The sequence below is a fragment of the Haliotis rufescens genome, unplaced genomic scaffold (assembly GCF_023055435.1).
Source record: "Haliotis rufescens isolate VD_foot unplaced genomic scaffold, xgHalRufe1.0.p SCAF_5, whole genome shotgun sequence".
Lineage (NCBI taxonomy): Eukaryota > Metazoa > Mollusca > Gastropoda > Lepetellida > Haliotidae > Haliotis > Haliotis rufescens.
In genome coordinates this window covers 38,618,414-38,645,174 of record NW_025964223.1, presented here as the reverse complement: position 1 = coordinate 38,645,174, position 26,761 = coordinate 38,618,414, and the positions used below count along the sequence as shown (strand labels likewise).

General features: G+C 39.9%; 1 protein-coding gene across 1 annotated transcript; it reads right to left on the bottom strand.

Annotated features, from left to right (window-relative positions):
* Positions 1-641: 641 nt before the first annotated feature.
* LOC125373079 (sialate O-acetylesterase-like) lies at positions 642-26,497 on the bottom strand. The gene is made up of 9 exons (XM_048383914.1): positions 26,028-26,497; positions 25,059-25,432; positions 22,051-22,189; positions 18,917-19,100; positions 15,976-16,115; positions 10,284-10,417; positions 9,990-10,144; positions 8,171-8,354; positions 642-5,379 (listed from the first exon to the last, which is right to left on the bottom strand). The coding sequence occupies exons 1-9, from the start codon at positions 26,137-26,139 to the stop codon at positions 5,086-5,088; spliced, it is 1,716 nt and encodes a 571-aa protein (XP_048239871.1). The 5' UTR covers positions 26,140-26,497; the 3' UTR covers positions 642-5,085.
* Positions 26,498-26,761: the final 264 nt, after the last annotated feature.

Here is a 26,761-nt window from a genome sequence, read left to right as displayed (position 1 = left end):
TTCTGCTCCACGTCTATGATGGAAGAACATGAGATGTACATGATTAACGCCAATTGGAAGCAGCATTGCATCAGGAGTGGTTGTTGTTGACCCATCAACAGATCCAAGTCTGACTGGAGGCATGAGACGTAGAGTGGAATGCATCATCCGGGCACATGGCGGTTATACCCACTACTGATCTGTTTCACTTGTCATGTCAAGTAGAGACTTTTAAGGAACATTTTCACATGAAACATCAAATGTAACTCGTTTACTTAATCCTGCAGCTCCATACTTTTTTGAGGTATTGTCTAAGGTCAAAAGCAGTACCTGTGTTACCATGATGTTTTTGTCAGTAAATTTCAATCACAACTCACCAATATCTTCTTTTTTGTTGTCAAATGTTTGTTCTATCCGATGACAGTGGTATTGCCCAGCTCCTTTTGTCTGTCATCCCATGCCATGATTTTTGCCATTTGTCATGGTTCAGAACTTTTTTCTTTGTGTATATTATGAAAGTAGTACCGGTATTTGATTTATCAGACGTGTATAAGTATTTTGATTCTAACAATGAACACAGAAATATTAAGTAACATGTTAGGCACTGCATAATTCCAACACTAGCAGTCACATGAAGGACACATACAATCACAGACACTTAGTATTTATTATCAGATTTATTTCTTCTTTTTACTACAGACAGTATAAAACATAAAGACACAGTGTTGTAAGGGGTACATGAATGGTGTAATGCCAAAACAACTTAATCAGATAATAATTTTGCCAAATTGAGCAGTGGCATCTAAAAAAATAATTACATTTTGCCTTAAAAACATTTGCAGTTGTGTTAAAATAACATTGAAAAATTAAACAGAATATGTTTTCAACCTTCAATTGATTTCCACTGTAGGTAAATATACAAAATATATATATTATATAAAAAAGTTAAAAGGCATTTGAAAACATTTCAAGAAGAAATATTTCATAGTTTTTCAATTCTCTTCTCATACATGAACATATCATTAGTATGACAATGTGAGGTCCATGGAATCTTTCTTTTGATAAATGTGACCAACCATTAGATAACGCACCTAATTGGTGAAAATCATATTTTGACTTCTCATGTTATTTTAAAGCTATAGTATGTTAGCAGAGCTACTGATAAGCTTTATTTGTGTAAAATACCCCCCAAAACTATTCAAAACCCAATTACTGTCAATTAACTTGCATACAGAAAGGCATGCAATAAATGAAAAACTCAAATGTTTGAAAACAGCACGCATAAATACCCAATGAAGCTTTTTCAGCATGCGTACAACGGAGCTGATTTCCGAAACACAATTGCAGCTAATTTACTTTCTGAGTCAAGCCTACATTTAGAACTGTTATATACATCTAAAACATTATTTCATTATTTTTTTTTAAATCTCAAAATGCTTACTCATTTTGGGAAAAACCCAATAGGGTGATGAATAGATGAGTGAAAAAATACTGGTCACCCAATGAAAAATGAAATAATCCAATAAAATAGAAACCTTCGAGTAAAAACTCAATTGCTAAAAAAGTTGTCTGGAGTTCTGTGTTAGGAACACAAAATACAATTCAAGAGCTTCAATTTATATTTACTACAGAGACAAATGGCATCAAACATTTGGACTCATTTTCTGCAAAGTCCCATTTTCAGACTAACTGTTTATGTAATAATTGCAGTTTTTAGATACAATATCTGATTTATTGAATGTAGACATGTATGCTGAAATGTTCTGAAATGTTTTTATTTTACATTACAAACTTACGAGAGAAAAATAAGATATTTCGGGTCACATGGCTTTTTTTAACGGAAGTAAGTTGCCGTCAAACGTCCCTCTTTATGACGTCACAGCACAGTTGTTTCTTGACACCCCCTAAGGTCCCTTTTCTCCTGGTGGGTCACAAATTAAATTGGGGCAAATAATTTTTTTTATATCATTTCACATGGTCAGGTATAAATGTTGAATTTCTTTTGGTAGTTGCAATTCGAATGACAGACGATCCAAATATAGTGGGAGTTGTCACAAAAATAGGTTTTGTTTTTATACGTCATCACAGGAATTTCAATAACATAGACGTGTATAACATGTCACAAATGAAACAAAACTAACACAAAATACACCCAGCTCTCAGTATCATATGAAAAGCTAAAATTCCTGAGCAGTCACACGCACAACATTTATTTCCAAAGTGCAAATATGTAAACATCAATAAGAAAATATCTTCCTGGAATGTTTAAGTACTGTCTGATCTTATACGTGTTATAATAAAAGGGAAATATTGTAAATAATCTGTTATTATATCATTTCATCAACATGAAAATAAAGACATCTTATACACATATATGTAAACACCCCCCTAGATATATCCTGTGAATGAGCAAGGCTTCACACTGCTTTCCCAAGGCCAGACAGTTCACTGACGATAAAAAGTCCAGTTTCCATCCTTGTTGAACTAGGCTGGAATTATGGAGTTATGTTTTGGCTGGACTAATGAGTCTATGCATATTCCAATCAAAATCGCGTAATGAAATCAACATCCGGTTCATAAACAACATGGAATCTAACCTATAGATTTTGATCGGCTGCAGGATTTGCAAAGAATGTGTACTGTCAACTGGGCGTCGACAGATATTTCCCAAATCATTTTCATGTTTTTAATCAAGGTTCTCATGTGATATGATCGTCTTGACTGGACGCCGCCATTTTGAAGCAAGTGCAAGGTGGAATCTGATGGTCAATAGGAGGGGCATAGAAGGGACATACCTCGTAAAAGCCACTGGTGGCGCTACGATCAAGCCCAGAAATTCCAGCCTGGTACGGCAAGGGTGGAATCTGAACTTTTACAGTCAGTTCACTCCCTTGCCTCGGGAAGATGAATACTCAATTTCTGTACAGCTATATAAATACATATTTCACATGTGAAGATTCACAACAAAAATGCATATTCCCTCATTGTACACTGTACAATATACACTATACAGTGTACAACATTATGCATGGTCTAATAAACAACATTACCCACGGCACACTGTTCAACAGTATACATGAGACAGTGTGCAGCATTACCCATGGTACACTGTACTACTGTAAACAAACAACCTCTGTACAGTGTACATATCTGATGCTCATGACCTCCAAGTATGTATAAGGCATGGTCACTACATTCATCTGCACATATTTCCCAGAAACAATTAGTAATTTATGCGTAGCACAGACACCAACTAGAACATGTTGAAATCCTTAAATTTCTCAGCTGAAAAAGTAAGAACTTTTCCCAGAAGAATGTTTTTCAAATGTCTAAAAAAATTAAAATGACAGTTAAAAAGTCATGTCGAGGGTCATCCTGCTACTGTCAGGGGAAACAAATTCATTTGATATTCATCCTATTCATAAAGTACAGGACTGGCAAACATTGCCTATAGAAGTATGCAAACTGTCATAATAGCATAAAAAGCATTGCAAAACAAATTATTGGCTATTCATAAAAAAAAATGAAATGACAAAGTTTATCATCTTTAGTGTAACACTGATACCACATACAAGAAACACAATGTAATATTTGTAAGACACCCACATTCCTGTAGTTTCAATGCTACCTGTATTATGTATTTATTGCAAATGGCAGTCGGAGTGTTCCAGTCTATGATGTGAATTGATCTGGCTACTCCGGTCATCTTCCAGTGGACCACGAAGGGAGGTCTTTTCAAGGAATGACAGTTGGCATGTTCCAGTCTATGAAATACTGTATAAAGTCTATATGTGTGTCTGCCTCTATAATGTATTAATTGTGAATGACAGTCGGTGTGTTCCAGTCTATGAAATACTGTATAAAGTCTATATGTGTGTCTGCCTCTATAATGTATTAATTGTGAATGGCAGTCGGTGTGTTCCAGTCTATGAAATACTGTATAAAGTCTATATGTGTGTCTGCATCTGTAATGTATTAATTGTGAATGGCAGTCGGAGTGTTCCAGTCTATGAAATACTGTATAAAGTCTATATGTGTGTCTGCCTCTATAATGTAGTAATTGTGAATGGTAGTCGGTGTGTTCCAGTCTATGAAATACTGTATAAAGTCTAAATGTGTGTCTGCCTCTGTAATGTATTAATTGTGAATGGCAGTCGGTGTGTTCCAGTCTATGAAATACTGTATAAAGTCTATATGTGTGTCTGCCTCTGTAATGTATTAATTGTGAATGGCAGTCGGAGTGTTCCAGTCTATGAAATACTGTATAAAGTCTATATGTGTGTCTGTTTCTGTAATGTATTAATTGTGAATGGCAGTCGGTGTGGTCCAGTCTATGAAAAACTGTATAAAGTCTATATGTTTGCTGCCTCTGTAATGTATTAATTGTGAATGGCAGTCGGTGTGTTCCAGTCTATGAAATACTGTATAAAGTCTATATGTGTGTCTGCCTCTATAATGTATTAATTGTGAATGGCAGTCAGAGTGTTCCAGTCTATGAAATACTGTATAAAGTCTTTATGTGTGTCTGCCTCTATAATATAGTAATTGTGAATGGCAGTCGGAGTGTTCCAGTCTATGAAATACTGTATAAAGTCTATATGTGTGTCTGCCTCTATAACGATTAATTATGAATGACAGTCGGTGTGTTCCAGTCTATGAAATACTGTATAAAGTCTATATGTGTGTCTGCCTCTATAATGTAGTAATTGTGAATTGCAGTCGGTGTGGTCCAGTCTATGAAAAACTGTATAAAGTCTATATGTGTGTCTGCCTCTATAATATAGTAATTGTGAATGGCAGTCGGAGTGTTCCAGTCTATGAAATACTGTATAAAGTCTATATGTGTGTCTGCCTCTATAACGATTAATTATGAATGACAGTCGGTGTGTTCCAGTCTATGAAATACTGTATAAAGTCTATATGTGTGTCTGCCTCTATAATGTATTAATTGTGAATTGCAGTCGGTGTGGTCCAGTCTATGAAAAACTGTATAAAGTCTATATGTGTGTCTGCCTCTGTAATGTATTAATTGTGAATGGCAGTCGGAGTGTTCCAGTCTATGAAAAACTGTATAAAGTCTATATGTGTGTCTGCCTCTATAATGTATTAATTGTGAATGGTAGTCGGAGTGTTCCAGTCTATAGTGTGAACTGTCCCAGCTACCCCGGTCATCTTCCGGTACACCAGGAAGGGAGGTCCAGGGAGGAGAGGGTTGTCCGCCGAGTACACCGTGCAGGTCTTGAAGGCACAGGGGGACTCCCTCCAGCTGTATCTGAGCCCCAGGACAGTCTGCCCCTCCCCACACACCAGGGAGTACAATGTGATGCTGGTTGGGAGGGCAGACAGGATGGGGGTGGGGGTCCAGAATGTCTTGCTGGAGTTTTCTACAGAGCACAGAAACTGAAATTGATAAGAATAAACTATAATATGAAGTAAAATGTATGTTATACACTCAGGAAACTTGCATACACCAACTGTCATTATCAGACAAGTCAGTGAACAAATTGATGTTACTTGTCATAATATACCCAGTGCAACTATTCAAGAGTCGCCTGTGTAATATGGTCCTGAAAACTAATTTCTATAAGTAATGAAGACATATAGCCTGATACTGAATGTATTGTTATTCATACAAAGAAAAGAGATAAAGGCAATAGGTTACCGGTGATTGAAACAGTTCAATGGGTACCCTCTAGTATCATGTTCACATAAACTGTTGTAACACTCAAGATGTAAAGTCAGGAGAGCAAGCTGGCTAGTGGTGGATGAACTGCCGGATGTTCAGAACAGAGACCATGTGGAACATGTGTCATTACGGCGCCCTAGTTCATCCCAGACATGTTCCATTGGGCTAAAGTCAGGAGAGCAAGCTGGCTAGTGGTGGATGAACTGCCGGATGTTCAGAACAGAGACCATGTGGAACATGTGTCATTACGGCGCCCTAGTTCATCCCAGACATGTTCCATTGGGCTAAAGTCAGGAGAGCAAGCTGGCTAGTGGTGGATGAACTGCCGGATGTTCAGATCAGAGACCAGCAGAACACAATCTGCTTTGTATGGTTGTCTGGCTGAATGTGGATATTATTGGCGATAAAGTGTTCACCACTTACTTGACGTGACATCAGGAACTGGTCACGCAGGGCAAGGTTCACAAGGTACCTATCCTGACCCTAGGACGACCTGGTCTTTAAGCATAGGCAACTGTTCCTTTGGCCTGGTACCGCTGTTACAGCCTCCCTGTCCCACTCGGAGTGAGGTTACAATGTGCAGCCACCTGATTACTGCCCATTTAGGTCACCCCAATATTGGGTGAGCTGACCCTCAATATTCTATACTAAAATATTGACACATTGTTTCTCGGTCATTCACAATGGGGTTTGTCAACTTGTTGTGTTTGGGCAATACAATTTTGTGACCATGAACACAATGCTTAAATTTGTTAAAAAAAATTATTTACCTTCTCCTGCATTAATTTCCATGGTTCAAATATTGTTTTCATTAAAACAGCCACACACATTCAAATTGATGTGGTTTGAACAACTAGGGTTTTGCTTTTATATAAATTCTAGATTTGAATAGGAGACCTTCAATTGTATTGTCCTTACCTGTATGAGTGACTCTTCAACAGTTGTGTTGAGTATAATTTCTTCCTACTGATTGCGACACTGATACTGATTGGGACACTGATACTGATTGTGACACTGATACTGATACTGATTGTGATACTGATACTGATTGTGATACTGATTGTGATACTGATACTGATTGTGATACTGATACTGATACTGATTGTGATACTGAAACTGATTGTGATGCTGATGCTGATACTGATTGTGATACTGATTGTGATACTGATACTGAAACTGATTGTGATACTGATACTGAAACTGATTGTGATACTGATACTGATTGTGATACTGATACTGATACTGATTGTGATACTGATACTGATTGTGATACTGAAACTGATTGTGATACTGATACTGATTGTGATACTGATACTGATACTGATTGTGATACTGATACTGATTGTGATACTGATACTGATTGTGATACTGATACTGATACTGATTGTTACACTGATACTGATTGTGATACTGATACTGATTGTGATACTGAAACTAATTGTGATACTGATACTGATTGTGATACTAATACTGAAACTGATTGTGATACTGATACTGATACTGTTTGTGATACTGATACTGATTGTCACAGTGACATACTGGATGAAAATAATTGACTGCATAAAGACCTCAAAGTTGGTTTGTTTGTTGTTTAATGCTGCACTCCACTGCACTGCAATATTCCACCTATCTGACATCCATTTGTAAATAATCAAGTAATGACAATACAATCCAGTGATTGATATCATGAGCATTGATCCTTGCAATTGGGATACTATAACATGCATCAAACAAGTCAGCGAGCCTGACTACCCAATCCCATTAGTCACCTCTTACGACAGGCATGGGTTGCTAAAGACTTATTCTATCCCGGATTATCACAGGTATCCTCAAAGGTAATCATGGTAAGGAGGTTTCATCTACTCTCAGAACTATTTCATCCATGATAAATCAGATAAGAATGTGATTCAGCATGATATTGTTTACTTGGGAGCACTTCATTCAGTATTTACTCGATTCTTAGAAACCATATTCCTGATCTGCTACTGATTAAGATCAAACCTTGGCTAAATGTAGGTAAGTTCCTTACAGATATAATTGGAAACAATATATCCAGAGGGAACTGAGAAGTGTACTTTTTACCAATCTGGCAAAATATACTTGTGTTGACCCAATCTTCATATATATTCATCAAAACAAGTTAAAAAACACCTACAACTGGAAGGCTCTATGTTGCAATACCCACCAGCCATGACAGACTTCTATAACATATATCACAGGATAACCACAGGTCCTACTCAGGAACCACCTGACCCGAGTACCCGAGTTACCCGTCCCAGCCCTAATAGCCATGTGCAAAAAAACGGGTGTTCTTTAACTTCTTTTGAGTAATATCAATGTGTTAAAACTTTAAAGTCAAGAACAGAAACAAATTATTGCTGATGGATGGACAGACAGATAAATAGATGGATGTACCATCAATAATCTGTTCAGATTTTGTGGCAGATCCCCCGAGTTGTCTGACTATTTAACACTGACATACTGCGAACCGATCATGACACTTACTTCAAATCCGACCAGGTTGTTGTACTTGATCTTCTCTGTGTACATCAGGGTGAGGTTTGTTGTCCCTTCCTGTACGTGTGCTGGTAGAGGCCCCTGAGTTACCTCTCCTTGTTGGTTGTAGGCGATGCTCATCCCACTGACAGCCAGCCTGGCTACAACATCCTGCTTGTCTCTGGGGTGGATGCTGGAACGAAGATAATACACAGTCAAAACTACATGTCTGGGATCATCAATGAAAACACATGCCTACTGCACATCTACTTTGAAAGTGCAATGTCTTAAGATAGCTAAATAAGGAAGGGTATGTACTACTGGTCGATTGACATCATTTCGGGAACACACCACAACTATAAAACAGAAAGTCCAATGCCTCTACCTAGATGCATAAGGTCATAGGCAGTTCTGGATGAGGAAAACACCGGCCTAATGCAGCAGATCTCATACCCTAGCGAGACGAGCTCACGACATCTGTTCTACAAAGCAACATCAACTACTGAACTAAGCCACCTCTAACAAGTATTTACACAGTCTAACCTCTACCCTGAGCAACTAGTACAACAGACGATACAGAACACCACCAAGAAATCTCAGAAAGCCCCCTGTCAACAGTCTGCACCCTTTGTGATCAGCCTCCCCTACTTTGGAATAGCTAGCCACAAAATCCAGAGACACTTAAAGAAACAGGCCAACGTTGATGTAGTTTTCAAGAGAAGTCATACCATTCAGAACACAATAAAAGCCACAGGGAAACCACCATCCAGCCACAAGCTAGAACCATCAGGAGCTGGAATCATATAGCTGGAATATTGCTGAGTTGGGCGTTAAACAACAAACAAACAAACAAAACACCATACAAAGAAAGTCCCATGCCTCTACCTAGCTTACTTATGCTTGACTTTACACAAGTCAGTGACATCTGATTGCCAAAAAAACATCCCTAAAGCAGAACGCCTTCAAAACAGAAGGTCTCATACCACTTCTGGTGTACGTCCATGACACTCAACATCAGCCAATTAAATGCTAGAACTGTCAAGCTGCAAACATATGTCACTTAAACCTACCAGTTCAATGCCCGAACCCTAGTTTCATACATGCATTGATGGCTTCAACATATCTGCAGGAAAAATCATAGATCAAACTGACATCCACAATTCAAGAATCAACCTTGACCTTACACACAGGTTACTCAAGAACCTTTAAGGTTTTAGGTCCCATGTACCCTGAGAATGACATGAAAATGTGTTGTTCTTGTAAATATGGGTTTTAGGAGTGAACCTCTTGTAATAAAATTGTCTGTGATCAGTCCTCAACAATGAAAGGCAACATTCCTACTTATCAACAACTGATATGTTACCCAACATGTGGTCTTATCAAATAATTTCAATAAGAAATTTATATATATACTTACGATTTCATTTTTTATATCCAAATGCTACACATACCAAAGATGTGACTTGCTAGTGTCTGAGAAGATCTCTACCAGGATGATTAGAATAGGCAAAAACATGCAGCCATGATTGGGCATAAGAAACAAATGCAAATCATATCTTCAAATATCTTTTCTTCATCATAGTTGTCTTAAACAATCTTAAAAAACAAATAAGTTTTGCTTAATGCCAAGTACAAATCAGATAAGGTGCTGGATTTATTCCTACACTTTCATCCTTCATGTTCAGAAGAAATACACAGGATGATGGACAGACAATGTGCCTGCCATGCCATTCCTTCATTCAGCGTGACCTTCCGTCCTAATGAGCCACAAAGAATGTAGCTATATCAGACTTTCCCCTCCACCAACCCCATGTGTTCATTGTCCTACCTTCCATAGGGAGAGGCAAAGTCTGGGAGATCCATGGCAACAGACATGAAGACATTCTTCATCCTGGGGTTTGGCACAAAGCCGTAGTCAGCTGTCTGGTGCCACCGGATCTCCGGGAACCCAGGGTCAGCGCTGTCAGGACGATTGGCGGCCAACTAGAATAAAATAATTCTATTAATTGTATTTAAATTATTACTGTTGGCACAGGAAACAATCCACAATACATGTACTGCAATCTACAATTTGCATACACTTAAACAAGTTGTGAGATCAAGTGTGAGAGCGCAAATGTACCTGCACAAAGCCAAACGGAAATAGAGAATCTGTTTCTCCGTCGGATGCGTTGTGGAACTTCTGTCTCCAGTCATCTATCATGGCGGGGAACGTACAGTTGTATTTGTGGACGTTGGTGACCATGTTGGCCTCACCTAGAAAATACATTTTCAAAGGATGAGGAAATAATTGACGAATGACATGAATGACACAGGGTCACTAAAGCATTGAAATTGCTTATTGTATTCCATATTTAGACTGAAGAAGTAGTACACAAATAATGATCAAGCGGGGTTTTTGGTTCAACATGTTCAGTATTTGTTTTGTTTTTTCATACTGGTTGCACCTCTAAAAAAGTCAAGATTTTTTCATTACTACATAACATCCACCATATCTCTGTTGGGTTCTCTATAGTATTTATATAATGATAAAAATATGGTACTGTGAAAATATTGCATAGGTGATCTTTGCCATCTGTGTTCTAGTACTAGTAAAATCTAAACATTTTTTACATTTGTATACTTATCCTGCATTACTCCTGAATGCATTCACTGCTTACCTCAATAATTCACACCCTGAAATATGACACCAGTTGGTCAATAAACCGAAAAGCAGAAAAACACCATTACGGTAGGTTTGTTCAAATTTCAAAACATTTGAACATATGTATTAAAGAGAAATTCTTTATACACATTTAGTAATGTAAAAAATAATAGCTAATCAGCTAATTCTTTACTTACTACGTCATAGAGCCGGTGTTGACAAACAAGATTGTCTAATATTCTTCAACTGGCAGAAACTGAGCGCCTGCACATGGAAGTAGGCCGGCTCTGTATAGGGTTAGTTCATTATTAGCGTTGGGGGTTGGTAACCTGCTGGGCTACAACGAGAGGGCCAATACTTTGCACGCCTTCAATGCCCTCGAAAGCTACGTCGCCAAGATAATGACTAACAAAAACTGTGTCGAACCTTCAAAAACATCCTTCCGTGATTGTTCTAATAGAACAATTGCTGTGTAAAGCCATGGTAAAATCTGACAGAATCTCGGCAGAATCAGTTTCGCGATCTCATAAGCCTGTAGGACAACTGCGCATAACCATAGGGATATGGTGTTGCGACTAACTTCAGTCGTGGACGTAGAAGACACAGGTATAAATAACCGCTTCCTCGAACCACGCCTAGTCTTGGAGCGGCGGATGAAAACTCAAAGAGAAGTTCACCCTCATCTACAGCTCCCACAATAGTCAATATTAGTGGGATGGTGAAGGAACAATGGAGTTGGCCTGGTAGTTGATTTTGCAATAAAATCCCAGCACAACCCGAGATGTACTCTGTCCTGCATCCAATGCACAAAGTGGACCCCGGTGATGTCGCTCACATGTAGTTCGCTCACCTGTGCCGCTGTAGCTTATGCCAAGAGAAAACATTGTATCCTTGGTGAGATCATAAAATGAGGCTGCATAGAGGGGCTCGAAGGGGGGCCCGCGCAAAGCACCACATTCAAGTCTCAAGCAAGTGGACGGAACTTGGCCTTCTGATCCTCAAGCCTGAACGAGGGTAGTAGGGCCTGTAGTTTCGTGACCTTAGTCAACTTGTGATTTTCCAGATTGGCCAACACTGCGTTAAGCACAACCAAATACATAGTAATGGTGCTACCTTTCAAGTGTCTTTTGGTCTTTCATTACTCCTGTAAATAGCCATGGAGTCACTGGAATGCCAAATGGGAACACTACCCATCGGTAGAGAACCCAATTGAACTGGAACCTGCGGATTCTGCGGTCGGAGGGATGGATAGTAGAGACTGATCAAGGATCGAACGCATTGATGTTGGTTCTGAGCAGTCTCAATGTGGTGAGGCAGCAATAATGTGGACGCTTCAGATAATGGTCGTTGAATACGGAGAGATTGTGGATCATTCTCATCTTGTCTGAGTCCTTCATGGGTACCAGGCAGATGTGAGGATAAAACCCCTGTCTAAAGTCTGGGTAGTGAGCCATCTCTACAGCTCTTTTCTCCAACAGTATGTCTATGTTGGATTTTCTAAGTCGAGCTGTGGTCAATTGTCGGGTTACGGAAACTGTGATGTACAATGAGTATGTAATCATTCTTGAGACTTGCCTCTGCCATGCCCTTTCCCACGAAGTGGATACTGGTCTTCCTTGAGAGACACACACCTAGACTTATAATTGCCTGACATGCCAGCCCGCTGGGATAGATTAAAAGAAACTTGCTCTTGCTCTGAACAGGGAAGTAGATGACCAAGGTTGACGTAGCAGCCTGCGCTTGAAATCAGAGTCCCAGTTGGAAAGCCCTAAAGTCTGCGTGTGACAATTATCTCTGCCACAGCAGCCTCAAGATGAATTTTCATGTGGTCAACCTGACGCTGTAGGAAAATCACCATACATGTAGTTTGGAAATGATCTAATCGGATAGGGTTATCCTCTGATCCACCGTACAAGTGGAACAGCACTAAGCTGATCATGTGCCAGTTGCGTAACCGGGTACACTGTAAGCCCTTGGGCTGATGTCAATGTAGAGGCCTTGATTGGTACGCAGACGCTGCACTCGGCGCAGGTCAATGAGACAATGCTCATCGGTGATGACTGGATAATTGTAAAAACGTTCAGACCATTGTCCAATTAGCATTTGGGAATGGTGCTGACGCCTGAGCATGCATCTGCTGCACTGGATATGTTGGAACAGCGCTAAGCTGATCATGCGTCGTCTGCATAACATTGTACGCTGATGTCATTGAAGAGGATCTTGGGTAATAGTCAGGTGCTGTGCTCAGCGCAGGTAACTGAGGCACAGTGCTCATTGGTATTGACTGGATCATGGCTTGCATCTGCGCTACCCCCATCAAAGCGTCTTTGAAAATCAGGAGCAGTTTCGATACTCACAAAATCCTCCGGTATTGTTGATTTCGGTGGAGGGTGCACTTCTGTTACACAGTTACGCATGTCATATTACCCGCCGATGATAATGGCTGCGTGGTAATGACCGAGCCATATACTTTGCTATTCAGCGATTGTTTCATTCTTCTTGTCTCACGACGGGACTGATGCAAAATATGTTTGTGAGTAACCTGCCAATAAATTGTAAAACTCGTTGGAGAGAGATTTACACAAAAATTACATTTAGCATTTGGCGAGCACATCTGCGTGCATGCCGAACGTGGATAAAGATCTTTGGGTGATTTTTTTCCACGACAATCAGTACAACATGCAAACATAAGTTACGCAATTAAAGAATTGTTGATGAAACGGTACTGGAAGAATCCCGTAGAATTGAATAAGAATCTATCCGCAAAAATACGATTTGAAAGTGTATACAATATTTTTATATAGGCAACTCAATGTAACACCAAAGATATTTACATTTAGAGTTTGGCAAGCACATCTGCGTGCAAGCTAACCAACGTTGATGATAATCTTTGTAAGATTTTTTTCTTGTTGTCGTAAGGTAAGCAGTGAAAGCATTAAGGAGTAATGCAGGATAAGTAAAAAATATAATATTTTAGCTGGTTGACTTTGGTATCCTACAATAGAGTTTGGAGGCGGTAACTTTCATGGCATGCTCTGGATAGAATTGAATAAGAATCTATCCGCAAAAATACGATTTGAAAGTGTATACAATATTTTTATATAGGCAACTCAATGTAACACCAAAGCTATTTACATTTAGAGTTTGGCAAGCACATCTGCGTGCAAGCTAACCAACGTTGATGATAATCTTTGTAAGATTTTTTCTTGTTGTCGTAAGGTAAGCAGTGAAAGCATTAAGGAGTAATGCAGGATAAGTAAAAAATATAATATTTTAGCTGGTTGACTTTGGTATCCTACAATAGAGTTTGGAGGCGGTAACTTTCATGGCATGCACACTCCCTACCCCGTAATAATATTTTCCCTCCAAACAAGGCAACCCAAGTGTATTATTACGCTTATCCTCAGTTCTCAAATTTAAAGTAACATTTGGTCCTGGTGGGCTGAAGCGACACAAACATAACAGACTTTCCAGGTGTCAAACTTCCTCTGTACCATATTACCATATTCTAAGAAAACATCCTACATCAGGATAGGAAACATCCTACATCAGGATAGGCCACATCCTACATCAGGATAGGAAACATCTTATTGAAATCATAATATATACTGAGGCCTAAAAAGGGGGATGCAGTTCCATTTACCATATTCTCCTGTACTGATCTGAGTGATGCTGTCCTGATTGTAGGTGTTCAACTCTTTTTCAGTGGTACTCAATGTTTATGACAAACAAACAGCACACATGAAAACATGTACCCAACATAGCATCAGTTTACAATCTCCAACATAGGCAAATGGACAAAGTAAGAATAAGTAAGCCTCAAAACATACACTATTTAAAACATTTAAATCATATTCACTGTATTGGATCTTATAAGCGCACAGGACACTCTCATAATTAGAAAGGGGGTTTGCTTATTAGAATATCTTTTTGGTGAAGTTTCTTTTGAAAGACCGTAAATTTTATGGTCTGGCGAACACAGAAAACGATCGCTCTCAGAATTTTACCATTTTAGATACATGTATATATGCCTCTTACAAATAATCCTACGTGCATGCTTGCATGAATTAACTTACATATCTACATATTTGTGATAATACAACTCCACAATAATGATGAGTAAAAACAACGGTCGATGCCCTTTTTTTCCCAAGGAAGTACCAGTACTGGTAAACACCAGGTAAAGTTGAAAAATAAAATATAAACATCTGCTTTGTGTTGTTAATTTTCAAATATTACCTTATGTTACTGACCTTTATTTTTCGGTGATAATGATAATATATGTAATGTTTATTACCTCTTCTTTGTTTCAGCTACTCATTTGTAAAATTAACTTGAATATTTTTGTGTTATGTCGGCTGTGGTGCTGGTCATGACAGGTCACCAGTTCAACAATCAGTATATCCAGCTTGTGAATAATAATACTACATCCACCTACAAGACATTAATTATCTAGTATTAAATTAATCATTGTTTTCAGAAGTACCAAAACTTCGCATAACACCACCGCCACATGCTAATTTGCATATCATTTGACCGAGGTTTTCTCTCGTTTTTAAGCAAACGCTCAAATCAGACAAGACTGGCGTGTTACATATTGTTTTGCAAAATTATTTGCTACTGCAACTGCAACTGCAACTGCGAGGACATACAATCAACACTTCTATTTCCGATGACGGATCATGAAATACACATATATATACTGACAGCCTGAAAAGATACTAAAGAAAAGTCATATTGCATATTGTACACAAGAGATATATTTTCCAGAATTTAATTGCCCATAATTGAGGGTGCTTATAATACACGAGTTTGTATTATACACGAATAAATAAGTCAAATAAATAATAATCGGAAGGGGCAGTTTCTGGAATTGTTCACTTGCCAATATATAAGCAAATATCACTGTGTGCGCTTATTATGTGGAGTATGGTAATTTGTGGACACTCTGAACATTACAAATACGAAAAGATCTAAACTGATAGTTTCAAAATAGAACTAGAAGCATTAGAAAAGGCAAAATGTGCAAAATCACTTCATAGTCATTTAGATGTTCACAGAATATCTCATATGTCAGGATCCAGAAATATACACTACACTTCAGCATGTACAGGAGGCCCTTTAAATAAAATTCGGGAGTCTAAGGGTTCATATTACACATATAACTGACCTTGATACCAGATAGCTCCATATATGGTCATATTGAGGAGAGGGAAAACCATTCCATTCCAGAGATTGGAGACTGCGTCTGGTCCATTCAAAGGATTTTCAGGATCAACTTCCATATTCAGCCAATCAAGGTCCTTTGCTCTGTTAATGATCAGATCAATCAGTAAATCTACAGTGGGAAATGCCCTGATCACTATACAATTCCAGGGCTGTACTGGGATATGCCTTGATCACTATACAATTCCAGGAATGAACAGGGATATGCCCTGATCACCATACAATTCCAGGAATGAACAGGGATATGCCCTGATCACCATACAATTCCAGGAATGAACAGGGATATGCCCTGATCACTATACAATTCCAGGGCTGTACTGGGAAATGCCCTGATCACTATACAATTCTGGGCGTACTGGGATATGCCTTGATAACTATACAACTCAAGGGCTGTACTTGGATATGCCCTGATCAATATACAATTCCAGAGCTGTACTGGGATATGCCTTGATCACTATACAGTTCCAGGGCTGTACTTGGATATGCCTTGATACCTATACAGTTCCAGGAATGAACAGGGATATGCCTTGATCAATATACAATTCCAGGGCTGTACTGGGATATGCTTGTTCAATATACAATTCCAGGGGTATACTGGCAAATGCCTTGTTCACTATACAATTCCAGAGCTGTACTGGGATATACTTGTTCACTATACAATTCCAGGGCTATACTGGGAAATGCCTTGATAACTATACAGTTCCAGGAATGAACAGGGATATGCCTTGATCAATATACAATTCCAGGGCTGTACTGGGATATGCCTTGATCACTATACAATTCCAGGGCTGTACTGGGATATGCCTTGATCACTATACAATTCCAGGGCTGTACAGGGATATGCCTTGATCACTATACAATTCAAGAGCTGTACTGGGATATGCCTTGATCAATATACAATTCAAGAGCTGTACTGGGATATGCCCTGATCACTATACAATTCCAGGGCTATACTGGGAAATGCCTTGTTCACTATACAATTCCAGGGCTGTACTGGGATATGCCTTGATCAATATACAATTCCAGGGCTGTACTGGGATATGCCTTGATCACTATACAATTCCAGGGCTGTACTGGGATATGCCTTGATCACTATACAATTCCAGGAATGAACAGGGATATGCCTTGATCAATATACAATTCCAGGGCTGTACTGGGATATGCCTTGATCACTATACAATTTCAGGGCTGTACAGGGATATGCCTTGATCAATATACAATTCCAGGGCTGTACTGGGATATGCCTTGATCACTATACAATTCCAGGGCTGTACTGGGATATGCCTTGATAACTATACAGTTCCAGGAATGAACAGGGATATGCCTTGATCAATATACAATTCCAGGGCTGTACTGGGATATGCCTTGATCACTATACAATTTCAGGGCTGTACAGGGATATGCCTTGATCAATATACAATTCCAGGGCTGTACTGGGATATGCCTTGATCACTATACAATTCCAGGGCTGTACTGGGATATGCCTTGATAACCATGCAATTCCAGGAATGAACAGGGATATGCCTTGATCACTATACAATTCTGGGCGTACTGGGATATGCCTTGATCACTATACAACTCCAGAGCTGTACTGGGATATACTTGTTCACTATACAATTCCAGGGCTATACTGGGAAATGCCTTGTTCACTATACAATTCCAGGGCTGTACTGGGATATGCCTTGATCAATATACAATTCAAGAGCTGTACAGGGATATGCCTTGATCACTATACAATTCCAGGAATGAACAGGGATATGCCTTGATCACTATACAATTCCAGGGCTGTACTGGGATATGCCTTGATAACTATACAGTTCCAGGAATGAACAGGGATATGCCTTGATCAATATACAATTCCAGGGCTGTACTGGGATATGCCTTGATCAATATACAATTCCAGGGCTGTACAGGGATATGCCTTGATCACTATACAATTCAAGAGCTGTACTGGGATATGCCTTGATCACTATACAATTCCAGGGCTGTACTGGGATATGCCATGTTCATTATACAATTCCAGGGCTGTACTGGGATATGCCTTGATCAATATACAATTCAAGAGCTGTACTGGGATATGCCTTGATCACTATACAATTCCAGGGCTATACTGGGAAATGCCTTGTTCACTATACAATTCCAGGGCTGTACTGGGATATGCCTTGATCAATATACAATTCAAGAGCTGTACTGGGATATGCCTTGATCACTATACAATTCCAGGGCTGTACTGGGATATGCCTTGATCACTATACAATTCCAGGGCTGTACTGGGATATGCCTTGATAACCATACACTTCTGGGCGTACTGGGATATGATTTGATCAATATACAATTCCAGGGCTGTACTGGGATATGCCTTGATAACTATACAGTTCCAGGAATGAACAGGGATATGCCTTGATCAATATACAAATCCAGGGCTGTACTGGGATATGCCTTGATCACTATACAATTTCAGGGCTGTACAGGGATATGCCTTGATCAATATACAATTCCAGGGCTGTACTGGGATATGCCTTGATCACTATACAATTCCAGGGCTGTACTGGGATATGCCTTGATAACCATGCAATTCTGGGCGTAATGGGATATGCTTTGATCACTATACACAACCACAGCATACACATGTTGGATTCAAACCCATGAGTGGAGGTATTGAACCATGATGCACTACAGTATACACATATCAGATTCAAACCCACAAGCGGAAGCGCTAAACCAAGAATCACAATCGGGCATATTCATGTTGGATTCAAACCCATGACCAGCGCACCCTGGCACAACTTACAGATGCAACACTGCACATCACATTGATGCGTGAAAAGATACTGGCCACCTGAGTGAGTGAGTGTGTGAACGCGCGGAGGCAAGTATCTACTTACTCATATGTTTGTTCATCCAGTCCACACTTGGCCAGAGCATCTGTAGATGACCACGCCTCCACTGGTGTCCCTCCCCAGGTTGTGTCGATCAGGCCGATGGGGTAGCCAAGCTTCTTGTTCAGGGTCTTACCAAACAGCCAGCACACAGCAGAGAAGTACCGCCATGGCTTCCCACCAACTGATGCTGTTCAAATAGCAGGACAGGATTTATAGTGTGCTATAGCCATTACAACACAACACTAGCGGTTTACCAAAATACAATCAAGAACATAGTATAAGTAAAATCTAAATAGTTTTTACATTTGAAAAGCCTATCCTGCATTACTACCTTCATGCTTTTCTGCGTTTTTCTTGACAGATAGACGGAGCTTTGAGAGATCCAGGCTGCAGAAGTTGTTCCCACTAGTTGTGTGGCTCATACCCTCCCACAGCTATGATCACAATACTACTAGAAACGAACATCTGAAACACTTTGGGCACTTAAGTTGTAGTAACACAGGATAAGAATTCAAATGTAAAAAAATATTTTGATTTTACTATTTTTTTTAACTTATCCTGCATTACAACATTAATGCATTTTTATCAGACAGAACAGAGTGGGGCAAGTCGTTTCACTCGTTTCTGAGATCCTCGTTGCGTCTTGTAGCGACGAAGGAAAACAAGTCATGCTCTAACAGGGCAGAGAAGAGTTCATCCCTGTCCTTTGGAGCCCGCTATCGACAACAAGGAGGTAATAGGTGAAAGGTCTGTCCAGTTGTCCTGAGAGATGATTCTTAGCAATGAAATCCCTGCACAGCCCAAGATGAACAGCACCATGCACTCTTTGCTCGAACGGCACTCGGGAGACTCAGGGGTGTGTAACTCACAAACTCGAGCTGCTGTAGCAGTCTTGAAGAAAAACGACAAGTGGAAAATGGTTCAAAAGGAGCCATGCGAAGCAACTTCAAAACCATGTTCAAATCCCATGCCGGGGGTCAAAACTTGGCTCATTGATCCTGCAGTAGAAATGATCGCAGTATTGACTTATGTTCCGGATCTTGGTCATTCTACAATCCATAGGAAACGCCATCACCGAATTGAGGGCAACCAGGTATGTTGTGATGGTACTGCCCTTGAGGTGACGCTTGTTGCGGATAAAGGGGAGAAATTCAGACCTAAATTGCAGTGAGGCAGATTTGGGGTCCTGGTTCTTATCCTTACAGAAAGATTCAAAGTAACAACACTTGTCATCATAGAGACTATGTGGCGAAGGTCTATGTACTAATTAAGGCAATAAATAGCCTTAGCCGCTATGGCTCAGTAGCCCTTGGCACCTAAGGCCTGGTGAAGATTGACCAGGGGTTCAGATGAAACTTGCCTGGAGCTAGATATGGCAACATGCTGTGAGGATGTACCATCAGATCTGGCTACCAGGGGACCTTGAGGTGGTCATCACTGGCATGGTCTTGAAGGTCAATGAACCAGTTCAATGCCAGCAACCAAGTCGTGATCAAAAGCAGAGAGAGATTTTGAGACTCGAACTGGACGTTCCTCAGGTGCAGGTCTGTGGCAATTGGCTTGGAAATCCGGGTAAATAACAACGAGGCCATGGAAATGCCAAATAGGATGACCGCCCACTGGTAGAGGATACAATTGAAAATGAACCTGAGGTAACTGTGGAGGCGGACTTGACGGGTGTGAACGCAAATGTTGACAAAGGTGCGGACGAAAGACACTGCTCTAGTAGTGAAGACTGCGGTGTTGACTGACAGTGAGAGCAACTTTAAACTATAAAGTAAGCAAACGTTGCATGCAAAGAAAGACACAAATGCCAACAATGTGAACCTGGCAAGTAATTATAACTCAAAACTTTAAAAAGTTTACAAGAGAAATTAATCTAAGGAGTATACACTTAAAAAGCTCTGGACAGAAGTGTTAACAACACATGAACAAGAGCTTAGATAGAAATATGGAACATCAAAGCACAAGACTTGAAGACATGACAACGTGGCAAATCCAAGATGGCAGATGGAACAACACATGCATGATGTAAAGTGCGGCAAAGGGCCTAATTCAGGCGTAACTTAACCTGAAAGGACCACAATGACAAACCAGAACTATAATAAATACAATCATGAATGTATTGGGTAACCAAAAGGATAAGCAAAGGATGATATCTGGTCAGATGACTTGCAGTAATGTGATTATATGTGACATCGCCACTTCCGTTCAAGTGGTAGCTGTGGGAGGGTATGAGCCACACAACTGGTTGGAACAACTTCTTCTGCAGCCTAGATCTCTCACAGCTCCATCTATTATCTAAAATAATTTCTTCTATAATAAGGACACAAAATGTTACTAAAAATAGAGCAACTGGCATTATAGTTCACCTGGATATATAGGCAACAATTAGGAGATAAACCTACTGTGTCTTGAAATTTGATGTTGTCCCACTGTAGAGTAGATACCTACTTATTTTAATTTGGAACCGGTCGCTTTAGGGTAAATTACCAAATTTCATTCCTTTTTAAATAAAATTGACTGACCAATGGCCTTGAATAGCTTTTTCAATGTGGAGGAAGAGGTGGCCATATTGAAAATCCGATTTGAACATCTTGAACAAATTCAAGTGTGAAACCAATTTTAGGTGTGAAATCTTTGAGCACGGGCATAACGATGACAAACCTAGAAGCAAAATCAGGGCGACCTGGGTTGCGATTAGTGCTGGCAAAAAAAGAAAAATAACCCGAATTATCGTCTACAGGAAGAAATATTAATGATTAATGATATGAAAAATATTATTATGAAATAAAGATTAGACTTATCAAAACAGACTTGTTATTGTCAAAAACGTTTTTGTTTTGTTATATTTTAAATGTCTTCAAAGAAATCCCTGCATAAATGTGCCACCCGTCACCAGTGGAGTGAAATATGTGATTTCTTTTACAATTTTTTTGCGTATTCCCCAAAAGTTACTTTTCCGATATTTATCGATAACTGATTGATATTTAGTTAACGATTCTCAATCTCTATGATCTGTATCAATAGCCAGCCCTAGTTGCGAACCCACGATCATTTGTTTCTTGCACACATTACATGCATAAGGGACACAACATGCCCACGTTAAAATGGAGATAATGATTATCTGTACAAACATTTGCCAGCAACAGCCCACTGCTCCCAGATGCCGTGGAGGTCCGGGATGGGGAAGGATGCAGGGACATCGCCGACAGTGAACAAACGGATGTTGGGGTAGTTGCTGGCATCAGCCAATTCCTCACTTGCATTGAACCCCTGAATCAAGTAGTATATGATGCAACTCATATACAACTAGGAACAAGACTGATCTCACACTTTGCATTTCTCTTTCATTTTTTTAGTCTGAGTGGAAATGTGTCTGAAATAAAGGTTTCTAGCTTCTAAATTTAATTAATTTGTACATACCTTACATCGCCACGGTCACCCCCCAGATCTGGGTCATGCGTGCTATGCATGCTGGTTGACCTACTTGCGCTGATCACATGTCTATCCAAGTCAACTCATTCCCCTTCAAGGGCGCATGGACTAAGGAATTTGCGATGCGAGGATAGACGGATGGGCATATGTGTGAGATAGGATAAGTATATAAATATAGAATTTATCATAAAATTTTCAAATCTTTAAACTTATCATGTATCATATTTTGCATTGTATCCCACAGTTGGATGGTGGGGTATCCCTATCTCCTGAGGACAATAGGTTGGACCAGCTTGGCATCTCACTTCGGCAAACCCTTAATCATGCTCAGTGATTGAATCAATGGGCACTTAGCATGGGTTTACTGCAGCGAGAAGAAACAAGAAGAGGAAACGATCAACAATATCCACAAAAGGGTCATCTGTTACTCAACACACATACCTAAAGTAGAGGTGTGTGAAATAAGGGATCGGAACACTGAGATCAGTCGCATCTAGCAATGACATCAAGTTGAAGACCAAAGTCTCTACAGATGAGTGATTACATCCTTCAACCAGATACTCAGTCTGGGAAGCCCGAATGTATACAAATAATCATGACAAAGGTTGATTACAAATAGAGATAGATGTAATGTAACCAAAACAGGTCATACATCTCTCTCTCTCTCCCTCTCTGTGCAGGGCTTGAAGACCTGTTGTGTGAGTACACAGGGTCCAAACTGGTGAAGGCCTTGAACGTCCGTCACTGAGATGTCACGGAGGTAATGGATGCGAATACTGTATTGGATTCCCCCAAAACATCCCTCTTTAATTGTGTTCAAGGATTAATTACTGAGAAGTGCCATGGTGGAGGCGACAGCACAGGTTTCAAGGGCTTGAAGGATTACTGAGTGTGTCCAAAACAAGATTGTGGTACAGGATACTTCAATAGTAGCTGCCATGGAGAACAACCTCTTACGTAACCGACAAAGTTGTTTCGCTGCTTCCAGATAGATTTGAAGTGCATGTACCGGACACAGTGACACATCTTCGTGAATGTCAGGGTTAAAGACAGGAAATATTCTTTTGCCATTCGGACATTTGCATTTTGGTCACGCCGACCTAAACTCAAGTGTTATTTTCATAACAATATATATAGTATTCCCTTGCTCTTGTGCCCTTCAATATAGCACTCCCTCGGTTATAGCGCACTGTAACACATGGCTCCCAAAATTTACTTACATTTTTCATAAACATCAAGTTTTACACTGACACAATGTTTTATCCCCATCTAAAAAAAAACCAGTTGATCACCTCAAGCACGTAACAACTGAAATACCTGTCAACAAATCAAAACTGAAGTATGTAACATAATCACATTATTTTACTATCTGGTTATAAAAATGACTTCATTGAATATCTGGTCTTATGTTTGTAATATATTTTATTAATTTTATTCAAAACTTCATTCAATATTGTTTACATTAATTGGTTTAAGGTGGACGTCAATGGTGGGATGGTGAATAGTCAATCGGGTTGATGCCTGATATAGAATGCCGGTTGGGGGATCCCCAAGTCTTGAGCTGTTGATGATAGGATCGGCTTCGAGAGTGGAATCGTGGAAGCTTTAGACATGTCGTCTGTGAGAAAAATATCAGAGACTCCCTCATCGTCTACTGTAATCATGGGGCCAGTGGGATTCCTAGTATCCTGGCATGCCGGTTAGGGTGATCTGTCTGATCTCGCTTTCTTGATCAGTGTTTTCTTGGTTTTCATGGATTTTTCTGAGACAATCTGACACCCAACATTTATGCATGTACAGTACCGGATTCATCTGGTAGATCAGAACAGAGCTCGCAACACTCTGAATAACTGCATAATCCACGACAATCTGAACACTGGGAAATAGGGTCAGACGGAGAGAAAACAGGCGCAGACTGGTTGTCGTGTGGACTGCTCGTCCATAATGAAGAACAACTATCCCAAACAAGGATCTAAGTGAAGATCTGGACAAAAAGGCATCGGTATTCACAAAGAAAAAGTACACCGATTGTGAAGCCGATGCAGGCAAGATGACGAAAAAAAATGTGGAAGATCGCTTGCAAGGGAAATAAAACCAAAATGGATTCCCTAGTATTAATAACAGCACATCACCACTGTGTGGCGATTTGAAAGAAAATTAGTTGACTGGGATAGACACGTGATCAGCGCAAGTAGGTCAACCAGCAGCATAGCATGCAGGGCCCTGATCTGGAAGGTGACCTTGGTGATGTGAGGTATGTACGAATTAATTAACTTCAGAAGCTGGAAACCTTTATCTCAGATATGTTTCCACTCAGAATCGAAAGAAGAAATGGAAATGCAAAGTGTGAGATAGAAGAAGTTTAAATATTTAGAGTATCATAGACCTGCTTTTACACATTTTATGCCCTTCTAGTCATCAAAAAACTCCCTTTGAGAAAGACATAAATATTACCTGTAATTTGTATTCATGGGGATTGTATTTCTATCATTTTGAAAAGAAAATAGCATCTATCTTAACTTACAAAGAGAGAATGTTCTAAAGATTATTCATAAATAAGATAATTTCATCTTCTCACCATGCGAACTGCAGACCTCATATGTTGAACTACGCTATTAAATTTTATTGTTTTTATCTCAAACATGTTGAAGAGGTCGCTCTAAAACTGGTGTGGCACTGTTACCTTCCCTCATTGTCACACACATACCTGGATCATAGTAAACTGCATGTTGGACTGCCCTGAGCACACCCAAACATCTCCAAACATCACGTCCGTCAGTGTGATCGTCTTCTCGCTTGATATGGCAGTGATGGTGAAGGGCCCGGCACTCGACTCTGCAGGCAGCTTCAGCTTCCACGCCCCATAGTTGTAGAGCGGGTCAAGGTACACCTTGGTTGTGTACGTCCCTCTCTCGCTCACCTTGATGATGATCTCCTCACCGATGTTGGCAGCGTAGCCCCAGATTGTGGCTCTCTTCGGTGCCTTCTGGAGAACCATGTGACTGGAGTAGTAGGAGGCAAAGGCAAAGGGCTTGGTAAGGCCAGGAAGTGTGGATGCTGCTCTCTGCTGTTCTTGGGATGCTGAAATGGCAAGAAATGATATAGTTTCTTTCTATTAAATTATTTGGTTTACAGACCCAAAAAAATTCACCTATTTGGAATGATATTACCATTTTAAGAACAATCCATTTTTTTCTATTCACAAGAAACTTTGAAAGGAAAGATGACCCTAACCCTTGTAAACCTGGCTAACTCTAAGGTTAGTAAAGATACCAGTACATTTGATAGTATACAGACGGCCTGAGATCATAAAGGTTTTGACAGTCACGACATGCCAGGTCAGTGAAGCGTGAGTCAGTCAGTGAGCCAGCAGACAGACTTCGGCTGGTGAAGGGGTACATTTACCTGAGCATTTAAAGGATTCTAAAGAGTAGCTGAGAGCCGCGATATGGTCTAACAGTCAAGACATGTCTTGGCAGTCGGACCCTATGGCCCTCAGCTATGGGAAGGGATGTTTGATTTGTATGTGTTTTCCATGTTCATAGGAAAGGGGTAGCTTCCCTAACTCTGACACAACTATGCTACAACCCCCAGCTTGAGTCAATCACTATAAACTGCGCAGGTGAACTGCAGACTTGTTGATATTGTGTTTAGAAACTTCTTTTTTAATACTCACTCATAATGTTTTCTTCCAAATCTTTTGACATCTCGACCACATACTGTCCTGAGACCGACCAACATGTCACAACAACGACTCCAAACACAAAAAGGCTTTTGAAGAACGACATTGTCAACAATGCACCACGACGACCAGTTGAACAGAAAGATGCGCGTACCACTGTCTGTACTCTCTCAACCGAGCACTTTGTGGAAATCGACCTCAAAGCCACTGTCCTCGCGAGTCTTACTTAGGGCGACAAGGGCGTAGCATAGATCTACCGTGTAAACAAATACACTTGTTGCACCCGGTGCAGATTCGTTACCCTAAATGAGCCCACTTAGCAGGTTAAACTGTTTCGTGCTTGGAACATTGACAATATATGTCACATGTTCCAATCAATTCTGCATTGCGGCTTTACCCGGTCGTAACGCGTAAACAATGGACCACTCGTGACACTGAGTGTTTCGTCAAAGAGGGTGCTTTGGAGTGGCCTCCCCTTCGGTGCGTATTTATGCGTTTGCTCCTGCTCTGAAACCGTGTACATCGGTTAATAATGTTAATAAATTAGATGTTTTCGAATGTTTTTATGTCGCATTCAGCAATATTGCTACTATACGACAATGCCCCAGAAATGGTAATATGGCTTGGAATAGAAAAAACAAACAAACTAGTTTTAAAGTGTCAACAAATATATTAAAGTACACAAAAAGACAAAGAATACATATTACAGTGCACAGACGTATGACGTA